At 45.4% G+C, this 21,814-nt stretch overlaps 1 protein-coding gene across 2 annotated transcripts in view; it reads right to left on the bottom strand.

The window, feature by feature from the left end:
* LOC119393244 (diacylglycerol kinase beta) overlaps positions 1–21,814 on the bottom strand; it is a 405,235-nt gene that overhangs the window by 122,534 nt on the left and 260,887 nt on the right. The window contains exon 5 of one of the 2 annotated variants that reach the window (XM_037660161.2): positions 6,621–6,693. The exons of the other annotated variant lie outside the window; for it this stretch is intronic. Within the exon in view, the coding sequence (XP_037516089.1) occupies positions 6,621–6,637 (17 nt within the window). The 5' untranslated portion in view covers positions 6,638–6,693. The remainder of the gene's footprint in view (positions 1–6,620; positions 6,694–21,814) is intronic. 2 annotated transcript variants of the gene reach the window in all.

Raw genomic sequence — 21,814 nt, 5'->3', positions numbered from 1 at the left:
AAGGAAGATACGACGTGGCAGCCAATGTTTCAAAAACACTGAGAAAATTCAACAATATCATCATCTATTCTGAATCGAGTGCTTAATTGCATATTGTTTACAGTTTTATTGGAAATCTTTTTAAACACGTTCGAGAATAAATGCATATTGTGTTTTCAAAAACAATGAAACCTTGGTATGACTCTTAATTGAAATAGTTGTTTTGGTTAAGCGAATCAGTTCAGTCGTCACTAATCCAAACCTCTTGGCGCTTTAAGAGCACAGGAATGTCTGATTTTTGAGCCGGTGTGGAGGTCGCTCCTTCTTACGTTGAATATTTGTGCTAATACTGAATTACTACATATCTCCCGCTGCGGCTTTCGACGTCTACAAAAGCGCAAATAAATATAAACATGGAGAGGGACGACGCCACCCGTAATGAATAAGCAAAATAATTGAAAGGATATCATTTCTCAAGCTATACGCGCTCGCTGCGTCCTTTGATTTTACGGTGCTTTTTATATACTCTCACAGATTATCTCCTGGAAGAAAAGACGTATGATTTTCAAAGGGAAATTCCGAGAATCACCCAACTCACTGTGATGAAAGAACGGAAGTCTCATCACTCTAATATATTAAAGACGGCGCGTCGAAAAATGGGAGCCTCGTTAATTTTCCATATGTTTTGCGGGAGCACTCTTGTAATGAACCTCGGAGCATAGTAATGTTGCAATTTCGTATGTTCGCTGCGAGTTGCAAAGAGCAGACACGTGGTACTTGGAGTTTTTACTTTTTTCCATGCGAGCCTACCGGAGCTGCACGTATAGACGATATTACGTAAGACATGGGCGCTGCCACCTTGGGCTGTTGAACGAATGTTTTCTTATTTTTGACGTATCGCCACGCGGATTAATAAGGTCACGCACGAAACGTCGAATGCCCCAACCCAAACGTTTTCATGCTTATGCGTCTACCGCGGTACAGTTCGTTTAGTTGTTAAAGATACAAGGTGGCAACGTTAACAGCCCAATGTGGCGGCGCCGAAATCCATCCCTAGAATAATCTACATAGAATACTTCCGGGAGAATAACGCAGCTATGGGGCCTATCTTGGGGCTAGCAGTATCTTAAATTAAAAAAAAAAGAAGAAAAAAAACCAAAAGTCGCCGGCTTTTCAGTAAGTTTTGGAAGTATTTGATTTAAATTAATGTCATCCAGTGACTCGTATCGTGGTCTTCTGGCGGCGATGTAGACAGTAGGGGCCAGATAAGAAGTTGTAAATCTGTCGAGCGTACTGGTGTGCTCTGCTACTGAAACTAACAAGTAGACAAGGCCTGTTTACAGAACCCTAGAAAAGAGGCCGAATGTAAACAGCCGCGAATTATAAATAACGAGGGCATCTAAGCAGTACACATCGCCTCAGCGGCACGCGTTCCAGTCTCGACAGCTTGATGCACGACTTCCTTAGTTGGTGAAACTAACCACCGCTTTAGGTAATTATGGGTATTGAAAGTAGTTAGTAAACGTGGCAGCGGCGGATGCGTAAGTGACAATTATTCGGAATGTTGCTGTGAATTGATTTCTTAATGAGATTCTGTTCGCGTATTTCTGCGCACCGTATTTCATGCAGTCCACTTGAAGCATGCTGACATACAGACAAGGGGCCGACTTCACAAAAGCTTCCCCAGCAAGCCCCCAGCAAGCGATGAAGATTCTGGGGCCGGATTCACAAAACGTTCTTACGCTGGTGAAGTTCGTCAGAACAGAGGCCGCCCGATAGAGGCAGCGAGCACACTATTATCGAAGGCCGCTGCCCGGTCATAACACCACTGTACGAACAAGAAGCCTTGAGATTTGAGCCCAGGAGCCAAATTCACAAAGCTTTTTGTTCGTAAGTGCGAAGTTGGTAAGTATTCATTCGCATGTGTTGCTTCCGATTGGCCGGTTGACTTCGGAAGATAAATTGTGCCATGGTCCCGATTGTATTAATGCATTACCAAGTGTGCAGCGCGGGCTGTTGATCGCCTTCAAGTGTTACAGTGTGCAACATAGAGAGTGTAACATGCTGCCAAAAGTAGTTCTTTTTTTCCTCTCTATTACACTATAGCGTAAGACTTTTCTTGTTTTTGTTTTTTTTTAATAAGAGTCCTGGCCGGAATATATCACAAGCGTATATACATGCAAGCAAGCAGAAGCGCCATCAGTCGCGCACATGCGGCGCGCCTGATAAGTGGCGAAAGTGCGGATCTCAGAGGCCATGCACGTGCATGAAGGGCAGAAAGGAATACCGAAAACAGGAAGGCGTTCGTGAATGTAACGGCTATTTACAGGCGTACTTCAGCACAATGATTGGGGCAAGAAATAGTTGGACGCATGGAAGTCCCGCTAGCGAGACGGACCGCTTTCGGCTGCAGCCACGTGCAGACGGAGGTTCCCAGTGACGGTGGTACGAAAAACACTGCATGCTTAAAAGCGCGCACATATGCGCACGAACACGTATACATGTACGGAGTCCGTCAAAAGTTCCCAGGCCACTATCCCATGTATTCCTATGGCAGCGTGGCCTGGGGACGTTTGACGGTCCCTGTACATTCAGACTAAAATACACCTAGCCTATGATTGCGAACCACAACTATTGCTGTAAATTATTAGACATATGGTAATATTGCAATAGTACAGAAAATACCATATTTTATGGTTCTAACTCTTATTAGGCGTAAACCTCCATGTTAGCGCGACAGCTCTTCTAATAAACAGTCCATGATACCACAGATATCCGCTATATTGTGTTCTTGTGTCTTCAATGCCTGAGTGTATAGCACATTGTGATAGTTTTTTTTTCTGTGGAATTCTTTTTTTTAATTCACCGCTGTGGCTTCATTCGACTTAATTAGTTGGACTTATGAACTTGGGTGATTTAACTTTCGATGTCAGATTGTGCAGAGGTACTCGCAAAGTGTGAACTGCTCGCCGGAACTATTGAGTGCCTTTGTAACGTTTTGCTTCCCGAAGCGTTCCTGCTTTTATTGCACGCAGGAGGAAAAAAGAATAGGCGCCATTCCTACGAAACGCCATCATCTCCTTACATACATTTAATAAAAAGAAAAACAACTCGTTTCGCCTTTTCTTTTTCGTACTGAAGGCCAAATTTCAGCGTCGCCCAGGGTCGGCCGGGTCACATTGTTTCCGCATGCGACGGCCACGATAAAGTGCCAAGAAAGCGCGGCACTAGCGCAGTAATTCGGCGCTGCCTGCAGTCCGTGTGAATGAGCCACAAATGAAGACGAATCGAAGCCGGCGCCGCAAACGGTGCGCCAGCCCGCTCCACCGCCACTGCCGTAGATGCAGAAGCAAGAGACCGACAGCGGAAATTTGCCCCGGGAACTAGATTGCGAAGTGTGGCTCAGACGGACGATAGTTGTAGCAAAGGGAGATCGGACTGTACGCACGCACGCAATTGGCTAAACTGCGCGTGCTCCCGCGCCTTCCTTGAAGGAAAAGGGTGATTGGCGCGCCGGGCCGGGTGCGAGCAGTGTTGTACTATACTCGTACATACAAGTTAGGAGGACACCCACAACCGGGATTACAGCAGACGTTTGTCCGCCGCGGAGGCGGTTATAACCCGCCTGAGCTCGCCTTATGCCGCGGCTGCTGACCGGCTTTCCGAGACCATTGGTCCAGCGGCGATTGCAGGCTCGGCGCCGTATTTACAAGACTCCCGGCGGCTGTGAGCTTAACGAAGTACGCACATGGCCGCACTAAAAGCGCGCATCACCGTAGAGGCTAGTGCGAGAGTCAGCTAGTTGATTCGCGGGGCTCGCAGATTAATCTGACTTCTGTAGCAACAGCTTCATTGATGGGGCACGTGTGTCGCACCGTCCGAAATGGGCAGATACAGAACAGAGAGAGAACGCATTAAGCGGACATCGCACTTTTTACGTGCAAAGGTTTGCAAATTTATCCACCGATTTGCTTGCCCCAGTTTCCGACGCACTGCGCGGTTTTATTCCCGAGGCTGTATGTAAACCTTGCCGTACATCGACGCGTCCGATTTCCTGCGTCTTTCGTTTCCTCGCCCCAGGGCAGCCAGCGGCTTGCTATTGGACTGGCATAAAGCCTCTTGCACTGTAACAGAGAAACGCTTTTCCGGAAGTGTTTACAGGAGTGAAAGCAGAGAATGCAATTAGCATGCTGTCGAACTAGTCGTGGGGTTCCACTCCGTGTGCTATAAAAGTTCATGGTGTGGTGATTACTAAGCCTTCAACATGCGCGCGTGTTTTGTATTCGCATACTCCATCTAGTAAAACCTGCAGAACGACGAAAACATGAAATAGCAAAAATTAAACAGGTAAACCACAGTATATCCTCGCGGTGCGTCGATATCTGCTTAGTTGAGGTCTGATAGTTAAAAATTATACGGCGTTTCTATTTTATATAGTTCCACAAGCAATACGCCGAGGAAAGTGTACTGAATAATTTACATTTCTCGGCTTTCTTTCACCGCCAGTCTGCCTGCGATCCTGTATGTTGATATGACTGCTTGTACTTTTGGACGTGCATATTGCGTGCAGTTAAACCACGATCGTACTAATGTAGCGCGTGCGTATAACCGGTTTTGACGGCTGTGATTCGTAGAAAATCCGCTGTGATAAAGGCTTGCTTAGCTTCACATTCCGGGGACACTATCGCATGCGGTGTATTTTTTCTATCAATTGCCATCAAGACCCACCCGCAATATCGATTTCTTGTGAACCAGAATATGTATTCTCGGGGAGGGGGGCGTTGTGTCTTTACGGCGATCCTGTGCGCTGCCACCACGAATACTCTAAGCACGGGAAGGAACCAATCGAACAGCAGCTACGTCATCGTCATCTTGTCAAGTTAATACTCTGAAAGTGAAAAGCTGTCTTGCTCTTGATCAAACAGTGCGCCAGTAACATGCAGCTATTGAAATGTTGCTTTATTTTGGCATTGTTCGGTCGAGTTCCTCGCCACGTAGAAACGCTTGTCACTTTTCTTGTGATCATTCTAGATACGCTACACTCGGACATTCTCTAATATGCAGCCGTCACAAAAAACAAGTCATAAGATATAAAAAAAGCGTTTCTGCTTCTCATATCTTAATCGATTCCTGTCCAGGAGACTGAATGTGTCATTGTAAGCAGAATAAAGCGAAAGAGTTACGCTTGCGCACTAACACGGTGCTTTCCTTTTTTTTCAGTTTTATTCTTTCTTTTGTTTTTCTCTCTACTTTCGGCGTGTCTTACGAGCGATCGACGCCCAGTACAGCAACGAGCCGGCAAGATGATTAGTCCAGCCTGCATGCAAATGAGCAGATCCATCATCCACATAGCAAAGCATCGCGTATACGAAGTACGTCGGCTTTGACGAGCGTGACGTCACACGAGAAGCAGCAAGGGCCGCTCCGAATGCGTGGGTCCGTTCGCGGTGCTTTTTTCTCATGAATATATTCAGACGGCCTGGATACTCGGCAATACGAAACACGATGAGTCGCTATAATAACCCGTGCCTCGCCAACGCGGGGGACGGCGCATATATGACGCCAAAAACAAAAACAAAAAAAAAACCGTATATATAACGAGCCGTGCGCACTTCGGCTCTCTCTTGTTTCGATCTCGCCAACAGTGGCGCCGTGTGGCGATGCGCACTATTTTGCATACCCATGTAAATGCGATTGAATCAATCAGGACCATTCAGTCCCAGTATTTGTCCTTGTGGACAAAAAATACACGGAGCGATTGTTCTTAACTGCCTGTGTCGAAGTTCGCTTCTATCTTTAAAGACAGCGTGCTAAACTCACAAGACAATTTTTTTGTTCGGTTACTCGAATGCATCGAAGCATATAGTGCTTTTGTAGTGGGATTTTGTAACAACCATAATTACGTCATCATAGTTTAAGTTAGCTTGTATTTTCTTCTTTCTCTGCAGTTTTTTTTTTCTTTTCGCTACGGTGTTCGTAGTTTACAACGCTTACATTCGGCATAGTAAAGCCGATAAACGACTCGTCTTTCACCGAGCGGCTTTAAAGAAATTATTGCGACGCTATTTAATAAACTTAACCCGCAGTTTTTATGACATACTTTGCCGGATGAAGTGCAATGTCGTGAACATCGAGCGCTTCACGCCAGCCGCGAAATCACAATCGGCGAGATGGACGCTCTGAACTGCAAGTTTTTTGATGATCATCAGTTTCTGATTGTCAGCATTCTTCCCTGCTCTCCAACGCTCGACTCTCACGCCATTCTAAGCCTTGCGCAATTCCGTCCGCATCGACTAAGTCCTAATGCCTGTCGAGTGAAGCGACAGTTTCGCTCTTGTCCGCAAGCCGAGCGTTGTGCTCGCAAGACGTATTCCGACAATTTCACACCAGATGGCCTGTGCGTTTGTGTTCAGTTCAGGCTATAATCGAAATAGGACAATAGAAGATCGCGAAATCTCGGCGAACTCAAACAAACCCGAAGCCCAAATTGAGTCACTCTATAGGAGCAGCAGCCAAGCAAACAGCACAATGCGTAAGCGTTTCGCAAGATGCAGTTTTTATGAAAAGCGGAAATGAGAGAAATGCGAGAAAGCCATGCTCCTCAGGCAGCAGCAGCAGCAGCAGAGTGATTGGTCGAGTACCGTTTCAAACGGATCATCCGAGGAGCGGAGGAGAACGGGGTCCCTCCTCGATGTGATCGGCGCTGCTGGTCATCTGGGCGGAACAACAAAGCCAAGCTGCAGCCACGAGAAAACGCTCAGAGAGCGTAGCCCCGCACTCAGGCACGTCAATTCGGCGGCACAGAAAATGTTTGTTAGGAATGCACAGGAAACGTCGTGCACATGTTCATCGCTTACGAGGACTTGCCGTAAAATTTGAACAATATACACGCGTTATATTCAAGGCGTCACTGGTACTTACTCACATTTGAGCAAGTTGAGACTTCATGAGCTTTACGAGCTTTTAAACATTAAACCATATGACAAACTTGATCGCATAAAACAACACATGTAGGTTTGACAAAGTGGCTTTTTTTGGGCTGTTGGTTAAATGCATCAAAAGGTATCATCGTCAGCAGACACCGAAGCAAGCAAAAGACACAACGGCACGAGCGCTAAATTTCAACCGAATATCTTTTGAAAGAAATGCAGGACTCCTCTGATGAAAAATAACATGTTCAGAGGTTCATTATTGACTGCAAAAGAGCACTTGGTTATAGCGTCCTATTTCCAAATAAATCTTTACTTGATTCAACAAACGCATTTTACTCTTCGCGCTTATGGAACGGAATAAAAGTTCATATATCTAAAGAAATACTGCCGACACCAGGAATGAATTGCACATACGTTTGACATATTTATCAAGCGAAGTTTTCCTTCGCTTGTTGCCGGATTAATATAACGACAATATTACAAAGCTATAGAGCTGTTATAACTTTGCCACTGGCCCGAGTGGCACTCCGCCTATACGTGACCACCGATGATTGGCCGGTCATGAATGGTGGGTTTTAAAGGACACTTTCAGCACAGCACAAGGAATGAATGGATTAAACAGAACTCTGTTCTTCAAACTGTCTCATCCTCTAAAATCCAACTGATAATGAAGTCATGGACAGCACGGAGGGCGTTGTTTGTAGATTTAATTGCAGAGCAGAAAGTGATGAGCCACAGCAAAATCAAAATTGACAACGAAAAAGGACCTGACGCCGGTAAGAGATGAAATTACAACCCTTGCGCGTTCTCTTTAACACTGCCATATCATGTACCTTACACATGAACGGTCCTTTCGAGCCTTATCACAAAGAAATCGGTAGCTTTACAAGCAATACGAATGGCCTGACCAGCCAAACAATTGCTTCGCAAAAAATAAAAATCTTTGTTGGCTCGTGTTTAAAAAGTACTGCCTTTGGATTTAACGAACGCTGACTCAACATCCAGTAAGCGCTGCTTTCGAGATTAACGTAATCAATGACTCCGCACAGAACGCGAAGAAAGGCACCGCTGTTTATAACATCAGCTAAATTAGAATCTAAGAAGCGAAACAATAATAGCAGGCACCGAAACAAGTACAACTCACAATATAATTCACATAGAAGCTCATTCAACCAAGCAATCGCGAAACACAGTTGCATATTCATAATCATTCTGTTTATTTATTTGTTTGGCTGCTTATTTATTTCAGCATAAAATGCCTAAAATAAGTAGTATTGGCACTCACATGTTTAAACGTGTTCTGCCTATTACCCTCACCATGTGTAGGGTAGCAAACTGGACACACTCTAGTTACCTCCCTGCCTTTCCTGCATTCCTTCTCTCTCTCTCTCCCTCCCTCCCTCCCTCCCTCTCGTTTTTGATTTTCTAAACGAATTGAGTTGCTATATCAACTTATCCTTTCCAACACACAATAAATAACAATTAGCGTTCCACTCTCAAGTTTCTAACGATTCATTCGATGATTCAATTCGCCTGTTGGATAAGGAATCATTTCCGTTTCTTTCACAAGTCTTGAGAGGAACGACCGCACAGAAGTTGCTTAAGAACTCTAAATTGCTGCATGCTTCACCCAACGTTTGGTTGTCAACCTTGACGACAAAACGAAGAAAAAATATAAAATGCATAGCGGATCTTTCAACACAGAAACAGAAAGCGGCTCGAAAAAGTCATTTCCGGTGGGAGACAAGTGGGAGACGAGTAGCAGAAGAGGCCAGCAGAAAATGACGCAGAGTAACTGCCGTCAACTTCAAAGCCCGAAATGTTACGGTCACAAACGGACACGAAATATCCGACGGTGCAGCGTGGCAGAACAGGAGACGATGAGGTTGTGCGGCGCGGCCAGAGAAAATGATCAAGCTTGGTCTTCGAAACACGTCCGCGTGCGTTCTCTGAAACGAGCAGAATTCGCTTACATTGACGAGAAGCCACAGCAGCAGCAGTTTCTTCGTTCGGAGCAAAAAAAAAAAAGGAACGAAACGAACCACAGAATAGACACCTCTTCACTGCCGAGAGAGAAACCGCAGGCAGCGACAACCCCGCGAACGAACACACAAGTGGCACCGACAACTGGAGAACCGTGGAGGAAGCGAGGCACCCCCCTTCCCCATCTCTCTCTTTCTCTCTCTCAGGTAGTTCCTACAAGAAGAGCCAACGCCGCGCGCGCATCAGTAAGCAGAAAAGACAGTGCTTAAATAAGAGTCGCACGTTACAACGTTACAATGTCGACATCTCTGCCTGATGTCTCTCTCTCAGGTAGTTCGCACGCACGCACGCACGCACGTACGCACGCGCACGCACACACACACACACACACACACACACACACACACACACACACACACACACACACACACACACACACACACACACACACACACACACACACACACACACACACGCACGTACACGCGCACACACACACAGGCAGACACACACACAAACACACACACAAAGACACGCACGCACGCACGCACGCACGTACACGCGCACACACGCACAGACACACACGCACAGACACACGCACGAAAAAGCTCGTACCAGCAGTCGAAATTGTAGCGGCAATTTCATTTTTTTCGGGGTTGTGTCCGAAGCTGCTTCTTGGCGCGAAGCAAAAAGTCAGTAGGAGGTCGTAATGACTTTAGGGAAACAAAGAGCTTCGCTCGAGGCTTTCTAATGAAAGAAAAAATACGACGAAACATTTCTTCTTGCAGGCGTCCGATAATGAAACGCAGGGCCCCTGACATCCCCAGGTGCAGGCATACATGGTGAGGAGATACGCGCACACATTGTTTCATCAGCGCTGTCTGTGCCCGTGCGAAAAAGAGAGCTATTTACAGGTGCTTCCGCTTCAGAGAACAACGCTGCTTCGGCGCGTTACACGAGACTGCCACTGAACAAGAAAGAAAGATAATGAAACGTAATGAAGAAATAAAAGCGGAATGCAGGCGGGCATCCATACATTTCAGGGTGTTTGCGTCCACTTCGTCCTCGGCGCGCTCTAAAGCGCGTACACACACACACACTATATATATATATATATATATATATATATATATATATATATATATATATATATATATATATATATATATATATATATAGTGTACACACACACACACACACACACACACACACACACACACCAGCAGCTGGCTCTGCTTCCTTTGTTTCTCATTCTGCCTGTTCAATGGTCGGTGAATAGTAGTGGTGTAGTGGTGTTCTAGAAGGAAAGTTTTTATAAACACTAGTATGCTCACTACGCTCAGACAGCTCAGAACTGTTTGCTGTTTTAAGCCTCAGTTTGATTATCGCTCACGAGTATAGTTTCTTTTAAAACGAAAATTACGAGTAGCCGCAAATTGAACCTTCGTTGTGTTGACGGAAGCGTCATGAAAGCTTCGACGTGCGACACAAATAAATAAATAAATAAATAAATAAATAAATAAATAAATAAATAAATAAATAAATAAATAAATAAACTTTTATGTGGCAAGATCGACGGCCGTAATCTGATGTTGCTGGTCTTTGCGAAATGAAGCCGATGAAAAATTCTCAGGGAAGCGTTTTGTTGTGAAGCTCAGTTTTTGTTACAGGTAGTTACTTCGTTTAGGTGCACGCTTTTACGAGCCGACACGGAAATAAAGCCCACGGTTACCATAGTTACCCTGTACTTGAGAAGGGGAAAGGGCTTATGAAATAATGAAAGAGGAGATAGGCGTATGACGACACCAAAATGTCGCTATGATTATGGCGATGTCCAATTAATACACAAAAAAAAGACTTGGAGGACCCTTGAGCTTCGCCTTTCTCAATCACTAGCCTGGCTTCATTTATCGGCGGCCGCCTCAACCGTGCCGCAAGAAAAGAAACGTCTTTGCGCGTGTAAATTGGCCATCTCAAACTATGCTACGCCGCAGCGGCTGCATTTTCGATGGAGGCGAAAATGTTTGAGGCCCGTGTACTTAGGTTTAGGTGCACGGTAAGGAACCCCAGGTGGTCGAAATTTCCGGAGCCCTCCATTACAGCGTCTCTCATAATCATAGCGTGGTTTTGGGACGTTAAACCCCAGAAATCCGGCATGTTCATTTCAGACGGACTGTTATACCACTGCGACTCAATAGCAGGCACCCGAGTGAGTCAGCTGGTTGTCCCCAAAGATAAGCGCACTGAGGTGATGCACTTAGCTCATGAGTCACTATGTGGGGGGCATCTAGGGCGAAAGAAAACAAAAGCTCGCATTAAGTATAACTTCTTTTGGCCGGGTATGGCGAAGGAGATATCAGAGCATTGTCGTTCGTGCCATGAATGTCAAATTCGTTCAGACAGGCGTCGCACGGATAGGGTGCCTATAACTCCGCTCACAAGACCAGAACACCCTTTCCAAGTTGTCAATGTAGATGTAATCGGACCCCTGGACACACCGTCAGCGAGAGGACATACGTACGCGCTGTGCTTAGTGGACCTTTGCACGAGGTGGCCAGAGGTGGTCCCACTGCGCTCTTTGACAGCTAAGGCGACTTGTGATGCACTGATTGAGATCTTCAGTCGCACAGGCGTTCCGGAGATGATCTCCAGGATTCCGGAGACGTTAAACCCCAGATATTATTATTATTATTACCAAACTATCCTACAATGCCCATACTGCAAGTGCATTTGCGAAGTGCCACTACGACATAATTCTTCCTTTTGCGAATTGCTCAAGTACCTACTACACGTCCGTAAGACAGCACGCGCACCTGCACACGGAGTTTTTTGCTGATAATGATGATTAAGCATTCCTGGTCGTTGCTTTGTGATTGGTGCGCCTCTACACCTTCCACTTGTTGCGCAATTCACATGTTTTGACGCCTGGTGCGACTCTAAGTTTCTGTCACGCAACATGACATGCATCAAGGATACCCCTCGAACTACATGACATTCATATAGTTCTTTTTTCCGAAACAATTTTGAGCACGAGCAGATCCGCTGTAGAACACCTCTGCGGTAGAACGCCTGCTTTCCTCGCAGAAGTCCGCGGTTTGGTTCCCGCTCAAACCCAATATTTTTATTATTTCTTTATTAAAGACGATTGTCTTTCTTGGGGAACTTAAACGCAGAAATTTTGGTCTGTCTGTCTGTCTGTCTGTCTGTCTGTCTGTCTGTCTGTCTGTCTGTCTGTCTGTCACCCGATTCAGCCACCCGGCCAAAGTTGAACCATTTGCTTACCGCCCACCCATCTTGAACTGCTACGGCTCTTCATACTTGTGAACGTTGTCGATCAAAAAGTAAATATTACGCATATCTGAGACGCAACATCACTAGGTAAGTATTAGGTGGTGTGTTCCTTTAATAGAAAATACATAGATACGTAATTCTAAAGAGTTTCTTGAGCTGCGCTGAAAATGCGGGTGCACTGAAAATGCCATGCTATGCGCGCCGACGAATGCCCTTTGCCACGGAGGAAGGAAACGCTCTGCACAAGCTCGTGTTTCCCGACGTATTGCCAGATGGCGTCCATATCTCACGCAGCGCCTCCTCTATCGTCTTTAGACGGCACTTGCAGCGGAGCACGCAGATAGGCGGCCAATTTTTTGCATCCATCTCGAATATTCGCTCACGGACAACGCTGATTTTATTAGGGGCGAAGCTCCTCTTAGTCTAACCTTGTCACGTCTCCGTTGTCCGGCGTAACCACCTTTGCAAACGGCCCACTACTTCGTCTTTGCAAACATCCCACTACGACTCATCACCGATCCTTTGCAAACTGCCCACTACTTCGTCTTTGCAAACATCCCACTACGATCCATCACCGATCCATTACTTCACCGACCATAAAGCCGTTATAATGAAGGGGAAACGGAAGCCACCTTTGCAAACTGCCCACTACTTCGTCTTTGCAAACATCCCACTACAACCAATCACCGATCCACCATTTCACCGACAATAAAGCAGTTATAATGAAGGGGGAACGGAAGCCACGCCTAGCTACCACTCACGATTAATAACATTTCTTGTATAAATATACACAGTGTTTGTCACGTCTTTGATGATGTACTGTGCTATCGCTTTGATTACTGGTGGGCGAAAGCACTGAAGATTTCACGGTGTAACCATGATTGCTTCAGGAGCTTCGCCCAAGCTCTTCATCATTCTCCCATGGATATGCTGTGAATATTTTACAGCGAAAGCTGTTATGAGATCATTTCACCGGCCGTTTTTGGCGCCGTAGTTGTCCACCGCCGGTGTCCGTAACCACTATCGCTCGAAATAAGAAAAAAACGAAACAAGAAAAAAATTCCAGGATGGAACGAGGTTCGAACCTGGGCCCTCTGCGTTGGAGCCCAGTATTAAACCTCTGAGCCATGCCGGTGCTTGAAACTGCCTTGCAAAAAGGTCCTATACAAGCTCCATGTCGGGAAGGAACCACATTAGCATATGCAGTATAGCGTGATAGAAGAGTAAAATAAGCACCAAACGTCGCACAACGCGAATTCTGTCACAAGGCATCACACAATGCGAATTGCGCAACGAGTAGGTTGTTGAATGCTTCCAACTCATTACAAAGGGCTCTGCCATAATTCTTCATCGTCATCGGGCACAGCATCAACAAAGTGCGCATAATGTCTTACATGCATTTAGCAGGTACGACGGCTCTCCGTAGAATGGCGAAAAATGGCACAGTGCCTGCTGCTCTACTTCTAAAAAATTAGAATGATTTATAGCGTAGTGGGTTCCTCGCAAGTGCACTTGTATTGGTTGCCAAGGAAGCACATAAGCGCATGATCCATTTCCTCGGAGTCTCAGTAAAATTAAAATGATTTATAGCGTAGTGGGTTCACGCAAGTGCACTTGTATTGGTTGCCAAGGAAGCCCATAAGCGCATGATCCATTTCCTCGGGGTCTCAGTAAAGTTCTTCGCCCCCCCCCCCGTATCTCTCCCACGTCAACGTATGTTATACAGCATGACGGGAGAGGGAAATAGCGATCGGGCGTCACCCAATGCAAATTGCATAAATGGTGGGCCGTTTAAAGCTTCCAACCCATTACAAAGGGCTGAGCCATAATTCTTCATTGTCATCAGTCGTCGCGTCAACAAAGTGCACATAATGCATACAGACGTGTAGCTTCTCCGCTTCTCCGCATAATCACAAATAATGGCTTAGTAGGTGCTTCCCAACTTCACAAAAATTGTGATTTATGGCGTAGTGGGTACCTTTCTAGTGTACTTGTATCGTAGCACCACGAGAGCTTACAACGGGCTCTAGAAACGCCGCTCTTCCAGCTTTCCCTGTGACTGTGCTGCGGTTTCAGCGCAGGCCTGGCGTCTTTTTTCACTCACAACCAACGACGCCGACGCTGACACCGGAATTTGTGCGAAACGAGCTCTTTCGCGCTACAGCCTTAAAACAGCGAAACATATGATTATTTAAATGATTCTATGCTGGTAAATGTTTATTTTCACGTAGCCCGCGCACGCCGGCTGTTCTCAACAGTTTTTTGGGCAACAAAAACCCGAATATACTTTAATTGTTTCTATCGTGATGTAACGTATCGCTACTGTAAGCAGGTTTCGTTTTTTCGTCGAACAAAATACTATTATTCTACAATATTTTTCAGTTCTTTCCCGTAGCCCTAAGTAGCTTAGCCAAATCCCGTTATGTAAACGTCTACGGGTCAGTACAACTTTTCTTCAGTAAGAAAAAAAATTGAAGGTGACCGTAATCCCCGACTTGGGTGTCTGATGTGGCACTCGCACCTCGGCGTTCGTGTACCCGGGTGTATTCCTTGCGTTCACTTTGTGTTTTGTCGCGCTGCCGAAGCGGATCTCGGAGGCCACGTAAAAAGAAGCGCGTGCTTGAGGTCTGCTCCGCCAGGTGCCACAAGGATCCTCGCTGCTCACAAGAAACTCGACTGATCTTTCAATTAACTAATTAAATTACTTTTCGTTAATTATCCTGACAGTTGACTGGCCGTTATCTTAAGTAGGCTTATGCTCCGATATCATATGTATCCAATATAACAGAACGATCGATTTCGTACCAGTTTTATTGTTTTGCAAGACTATCTGAATATTCGAAAAACCAGAAGTAAGTACTCGACCGGAAGTGCTCGGAAGAATAACAAGGGCGCCACTCGGTGCTCGTGCCACTAATAAGAATTTTCTAGAATTTGCGCGCGCAATAAGAAAAAAGCACGTAACGCAAACTACGGCGTGTACTACCCGCAAAATTAAAATAGTTTCACCAATTATCTAAAAAAGAACAACGGTGTAAAATTAAAAAAGCCTGAAGCGTAAGGTAACACAATTTTCTGCCTGTCAGACCGAAACAAGTGTCAGAAAACACACCACGAGTAGTAGCGCATCAGAAATATTGCCGTGCTGGCTCGCAGAAATATTTTATATCAAATTTCAAAGCAATAAATTATTCGTTTCGCTAAAGAGGCCTCGCCGCAAAGAAGCGCATTCGGTCGGTGCCGCGAGGGTTAGGTACATGAAGGTAAAATCCATTAACCCCAAGGGTTTCTCAAATAGCGATACAATCATGAGGCACGCCATAAAGGGAGACGCTGATTAATGTTGTCCACCTGAGGTTCTCGAACGCCCACCTAATTTAGGTGTATGGGTGTTGTTACATACCCCACCACCCCTCCGCCAGGAAAGGAACCGAGGTCCTCAAGCTTAGCAGCGCCAAACCTTCGCCGCTGAGCAACCGCAGCGGTTCAGGTGGATGAGTGCGTGATAAGTTGTAATAAAGACTTTCCAGAACATTCGCTGCTTTGCCATATTAAAAACAAACCACGAGAAGCGAGCAATCGTTTGTTAAAGTTCGTTAATTGTTGAACACATGGAATATTTTATTATTTTATTTAATCGAAACTTTGATTGGCAAATATTGTCCAAATGCAACTCGCGTGTTCTTGGCGGAGCGGGCTGTTCTTTCCACCCCCGTTGACACGGGTTACACGATATCGCGTAGTAAGCCACGCACGCTAATCACGAGACACATGATGCGGCATGTGAAACAAGTACGGTCCGAAGGGCTTGTTGGCAGGATTTGCCGATCCCGTGCAACATAGTTAACACGCCTCTTCTGTTTTAAATTGGAATGAAGTAGAAAGCACATGCACTAAGGCGACCCATCCCGTCGAACGACGTGTCGAAAAACTGGCTGCTCAGACTGTTGGAACCTGCCGGAAGCTTCGTGAAGACACGTATGACGCTGAATATGGCACAACTTGTCGCACGATGAACCGAATTGTAATGCGCACTCTCCGTAGACGGCAAAACAACACCCCACGAATCACATACCGGGAAAACCGTTAGTGTAGATATATCGATTGCGGTAACCGTAAACTTCATCACTGCGATTGCTACATGTCCCCTCTTTTCTTTCTGGTACTCTAACCCTTCCAAACAACCCATTCTCCTGCTCGTAAAGTTGTGTGAGAGCATGATTGGCTGGCATTCGCTCCTAAAGGCAGTTCTAGCATAAGACATCTTCGCAAAGAGTGTTCGTAGTGACCTGTAGCCGGTGCTGCAAGCTTTGGCGGTCACAAGAAACAGAAACACTGTCTTTCGATGCGCAATGCGCCGACTACGCGAACTTGCTTGTAGAAAAGAAGGCTCTATACATGTTCAGCCCGCGCCTTGCTCTGACTGGCCGTCCACACAGAATACGGTTGTGAAAGGGAAAGTTGACATCCACCCGTTCGCAGCACAAAGCTACAAGGAAAATCATACGGGTTTTTGCTACAAACGGTAGGGTGCCAATTTGCCCTTTCGTGACCCTTCCTCCACCATGCGGGATTGCGCAGAACTGAATGGAACGAACTATTCTAAATATCGATGAAGCGCACGTTGTCTGTTGATGCTCTCTTTGCGAATCGCTACCATCTTTCTACGAGACAGCGCCTGTAACGAAGCTTATATACTACAGGTGAAAGGATACATATGCAAGTCAACCCCTGCCTTCTTCCATTCTTTTCGCGATGCGTGCAGCATAAGCAGTTTTCTTGCAATGCCGAGAGTTGCATTAAACTCACCCCGCAATCACGACCTCATTAGTCGGCACGCGATAAGTCGGCCAAGGAACTAAGCACGCTTTCACGTGTTAGTCGCCCATTAGAGATACTATATAATTCACCTGTTCCACATAGCCTCTTTTTTTTCGCATACCTGCTTATATATCCTCTATTAGTCTTTCATTTATTTTACCCCGTTTTTCTTACCTGTGAGTAGAGTAGCACATCAGAAGCTTCTCTCGCCTCCCTTCTTTTTCCATCGATCTGTATCTATCTACAACTCTAGTAGATGTCACGCGTAAAAAGGTCGGCATTCCATTAAGTCACCAACGACAAAACTCATTTGAGCCACACTGGACACAGAAAGAAATCAACTATGAGTTTAATTGCAGCGCAGCTGGATCCAGCACTTTACGGTACCCTACGGTACCCAACCGGACTCGGCATCCGATTCGACGGGGACAGACATACCTGCACCTGTTGTCAGCCTAAACAGCGCACGGGGCAAAAAAAAACAAAAAAAAAAAACTCGCAGCTGGCGACTGGCAGCAAAGCGGAACATGAGCGTACTTAGTGCAGTGCACATGCGGTCGGAACACGTGGCACGGCTCGACTCGCGCCATTTGACCTCCGCATCACACCAGGCGGACACCGGCGAAAAAAAGAGGACTACGAGACATGGGGAGAAATTTGTCCTGGATAATTGGTTGGGGCGCGCTTTGCGTCGCCCTTTGTATGTGGCCCTGCCGAGCGCTCGAGATATGTAAGTAATTTGTTTGCTATTTTAGACACGTTGAACACAAAGGCTCACTTGGACAGGTGCAATATGGCACGGAGGTGTGACATGACAGCTTCAAGAAACGGCTTCAATACACCCATCATATGTATGTGCTGAAGTGAATAACGTATCGACTGTTATGTACTCACGAGCGAATACATCTTCTTAAAGACCAGACGTGTGCACTGTTGTTTTGTGCTGGTCGGACCAAATATTAACGACGGACATTATCAGATACTTCATTCGCTGTCTTTGGAACATTTCTTTATCATTTTGTTGTGATATGTGCCTATAAGTGTGTTTTTGCATATGTGTGCCCGAGTGTTCTATTTTACATGAACTGCCTTGTATGTTTTACTTTAAGATATGTGTTCAAGTTTCACCCAAGGGCTAAGGAGTAGCCGGCGCCATAATTGTGCGCCAACATCTCCTTATATATCATATCAATAAAAAAAAAGGAAGTGCACATAACTGTGCCGCAAAAGCGAAGTGCCGGCTTATGGCATACGTAGAGCAGGAAGCGCTAATGCCACTAGGTGTACGTATACATCGACAGCTGGATTTGCCGGCAAACCTCGAACGCCTCCAAGCATGTGGCTCTCACTGGCGCGTGTCTGACGGGCATTTATTGTCGCGCAATTATCGGGGTTTGCCTTCTTGCGAAATAAAAGCCACGCCGCCAATTCAGCGTCGATCGTGTATCAAGGCGTGTTTGACACCTGTTTGGATACGCGCAGTGACTATGACTGTGTCAGCAGGTTTCACGGCTACAATACTTGCCCTTGCTCACAAACATTATGAAAATACAAACTTCAAGGCAGGCAGAATCACGATTAGCATATGACAAGCACAGACAACATAAAAAAATGTTTACGAAATACGGTATCTGAAAAGAAGTTTTAATATATCCGAGTCTGGGCACGCCGCCTTGATTTTTTACACGCTACGTGCGCTAGTGTGCACTACCATCATAACGTTGTATCTCTGTGTGTGTGTGACTGCAAGCTGAAACTGGGCTTTGGTTGATTTTCTCACGGAAGCTGCATGCCATATGCTGTAGACTCTGACTGTACTACATTCGCAGTAAACAACATCAATGACTGCGGAAATTAACTTACGCTAGAAATTGGGCACATAGAGACAGCTTTATAGCACGATATGCATAACTTGAACCTGTTTTTCTAGATCATACACGATGACCATCGTACTTCATCGATTTCAGGGGGTCCCAGTGAAACGTAAATGAAGCCGTGAATGGCGATACAAATATTTTTCGAGGGACGAGGAAGAAACTCTGTAGCCTAAAACAAGCGAATGCTTATATAAACTCTAGTTAAAGAAGAAAGAAAAGACAGAAAGCTCGCGTCGTGTTTTTTTAGTAACATGCACCTAACCTTCCTCGATTGTCTGGCAATATTAATGAGAACTAACAGACAATAATGCCAAGCAAAGTATAGGGGATATTTTTTAGCAGTAAATCTAAGGCAAATGTGAAGAAAGAAAAGTGGACGAAAAGACAGCTTGCCGTGGGCAGGGACCGAACCTGCGACCTTCGAATAACGCGTCCGATGCTCTACCAACTGAGCTACCGCGGCGACCATCCCCCCGTCCACTTTATAGGGTACATAGCCTATGCACATTTAAACGTGGGAGCGTCAGTCAGCGCCGCCAGTAGCCATGACGGCGAGTGTGGAACACTCTTTTTTTGGCCTGTTGACGTCACGTAGCACGTGAACACATTACGAGCTGGCAGCTGACCAATAATCCCTCGCATACCACCTGAAAGCATCAAGTCTGCCAGAACGAGACCTTCGTTATGGTTGAAGGAAAGAAGTGTATACCTTTCTTCACATTTACCTTACATTTACTACTAAAAAAAAAACATCCCCTATATATTCCTTGGCGTCATTGTCTGTTAGTGCTCATTAATATTGTGTATAACAAAGAAAACGAGCCCTTAAATTTAACACTTCTTTCCTTCATTCATAGCGAGGGTCTCGTTCTGGCACACATTTCACACATGTACACACACATTTCTACTGCTGCTCGAACATACCTCTAAACTTGGGAAGTCTTGCATTTGCAGATTGTGCCAAGGGGTCTGCCACATACGGACAGTGTATACCCGGTACGCCCGGGCATCCTCCTCGCTCTTATTGATGTCTACGTTGATCGCTGATTATAAATGTTATTTTACAGACTAAGCATCCGGTTTCGCATAACCTGCGCAAGTTTTTCGTGGCTCTATTCTGCGCCTGGGACGTTATCATTGTGTTTTTCAATGATGCGTTTTACGCTGATGCAGGTTGACTAAATCTCAGAATGCTGCCAACTTCTTTAGAGCGTGTGACACCAAAGGAGTGGTCTTTTTTTTCTTCACCGCAACGTAATAACAGTAAAAATGTTGACGAAAAACTGTGCATAGCACTTTACATTTGGCTATGCATGATTTAGCTATGCACATTTGGCTATGCATGATTTCAACATTAGTTTGAAATATTTTTTTCACTGTTGTGAGGTTTACGTGAGACATCATCACGAGCTGTTGTAGCGTGCCCTGGACCGATCCATCTTGCATTTTTAGAAGTATAAACAAAAAGGGGCCACATATAAGTATGTATGCGCGGTCTATCTAAATAGAGTTAAGAATCATTTATAATCCAGCAATGGGCAGCGACTAGAAAGGGGATATCCAGGGTGTCAGCCGATGTAACAATGTTTCCAGGAGCGGAAGACTGACTAGAATCTTAGAATCTGAGTTTTTGTTCATCACTAGGTTTGAATGTAAACATGAAACAGTTCTACCGAAGCGCTGTCTGGAAAATATAATCGATAAGATCACGACACTTACATGCGTTTCATGCACGAGTCGTTTTGCTGCACTACGAAAAATCTCGCAGCCCAGTGCGCAGAGAAAGATCTGTGCGCCGATGTACGGACACGAACTGTTTGCAGGAAAATAGCAGAGGATGAACAAGACGAGGAAGGATGTCAAAAAACAGTCATGTGCGACGTGCTTGCGGACTGTGCGTGATACGAGTGATACGTCACTTTCCGCCAAGCTGAGAGAAATATAACGCATAGTGTCAGTCGCGCAAATGACCAAAACATAGAGGAAATGAAAACAAAGGACAAAAATAACAAAAATACCGAGTGCACAGGTATTCACTGCTTGTTTGTCACAAACGGGACAGCGTTCTCATACTTCTACATGAGCATTAACAGAACTCACACAAATGCATATGTGTTCGATTCATCGAGCATTCAAATGAACAGGTGAGCTCATGTTGAAAAGTAAGATCTATAATTATGGAAATAAACAATTAGAGCCACAATGGCGCTCATGAAAGGGCGTTTCTAAACGTTCGCTAATGAATAGTTTACGAGGCGTTACACCAGAATGTAATTAGTGCAAGCAAGAAAAACATATAGTAAGCAGATTAATACAGAAAGACAATAATACAAAAACAAAATGACAAGCGACCAAACTCATAATATTAGAAGAAGAGGTTAACATGTGCCACAGTCCCATCATGTATAAATAAAAACGAACATGTCCCTCATTCCAGGCTGATGCCTTAGTTAATTGTCTGAAAAGTGCTGCTGGAATTATTCCACAGACGTCTTACGTACAGCGAGTGAATCAGTAAAATATTTGCGCAATTTCCTGAGCAGAAGGCTTTTGAATGAAGCATACGTAGGTTAACCTACAGGCGGGTCTGTGTGTAGGACTCTGGCATATGTCTTAGCATTCTTCATTTAGCAGCTATGTTTTGCCCGCTTATCCAACAAAAATGGCTTCTACAAAAACCATCAAAATGAACAATCAAATTACACCGCGCACATGCGTTAGATGGGTATGGCAAACAACTACTAACCCCCCTCCCGACACACACACACACACACAATCACACACACACACACACACACACACACACACACACACACACACACACACACACACACACACACACACACACACACACACACACACACACACACACACACACACACACACACACACACACACACACACACACACACACACACACACACGCGCGCG

This window comes from Rhipicephalus sanguineus, chromosome 5 (assembly GCF_013339695.2).
Source record: "Rhipicephalus sanguineus isolate Rsan-2018 chromosome 5, BIME_Rsan_1.4, whole genome shotgun sequence".
Classification (NCBI taxonomy): Eukaryota; Metazoa; Arthropoda; class Arachnida; order Ixodida; family Ixodidae; genus Rhipicephalus; species Rhipicephalus sanguineus.
Note: the sequence above shows the minus strand (reverse complement) of the source record. Positions and strands in the feature narration are given on the sequence as shown.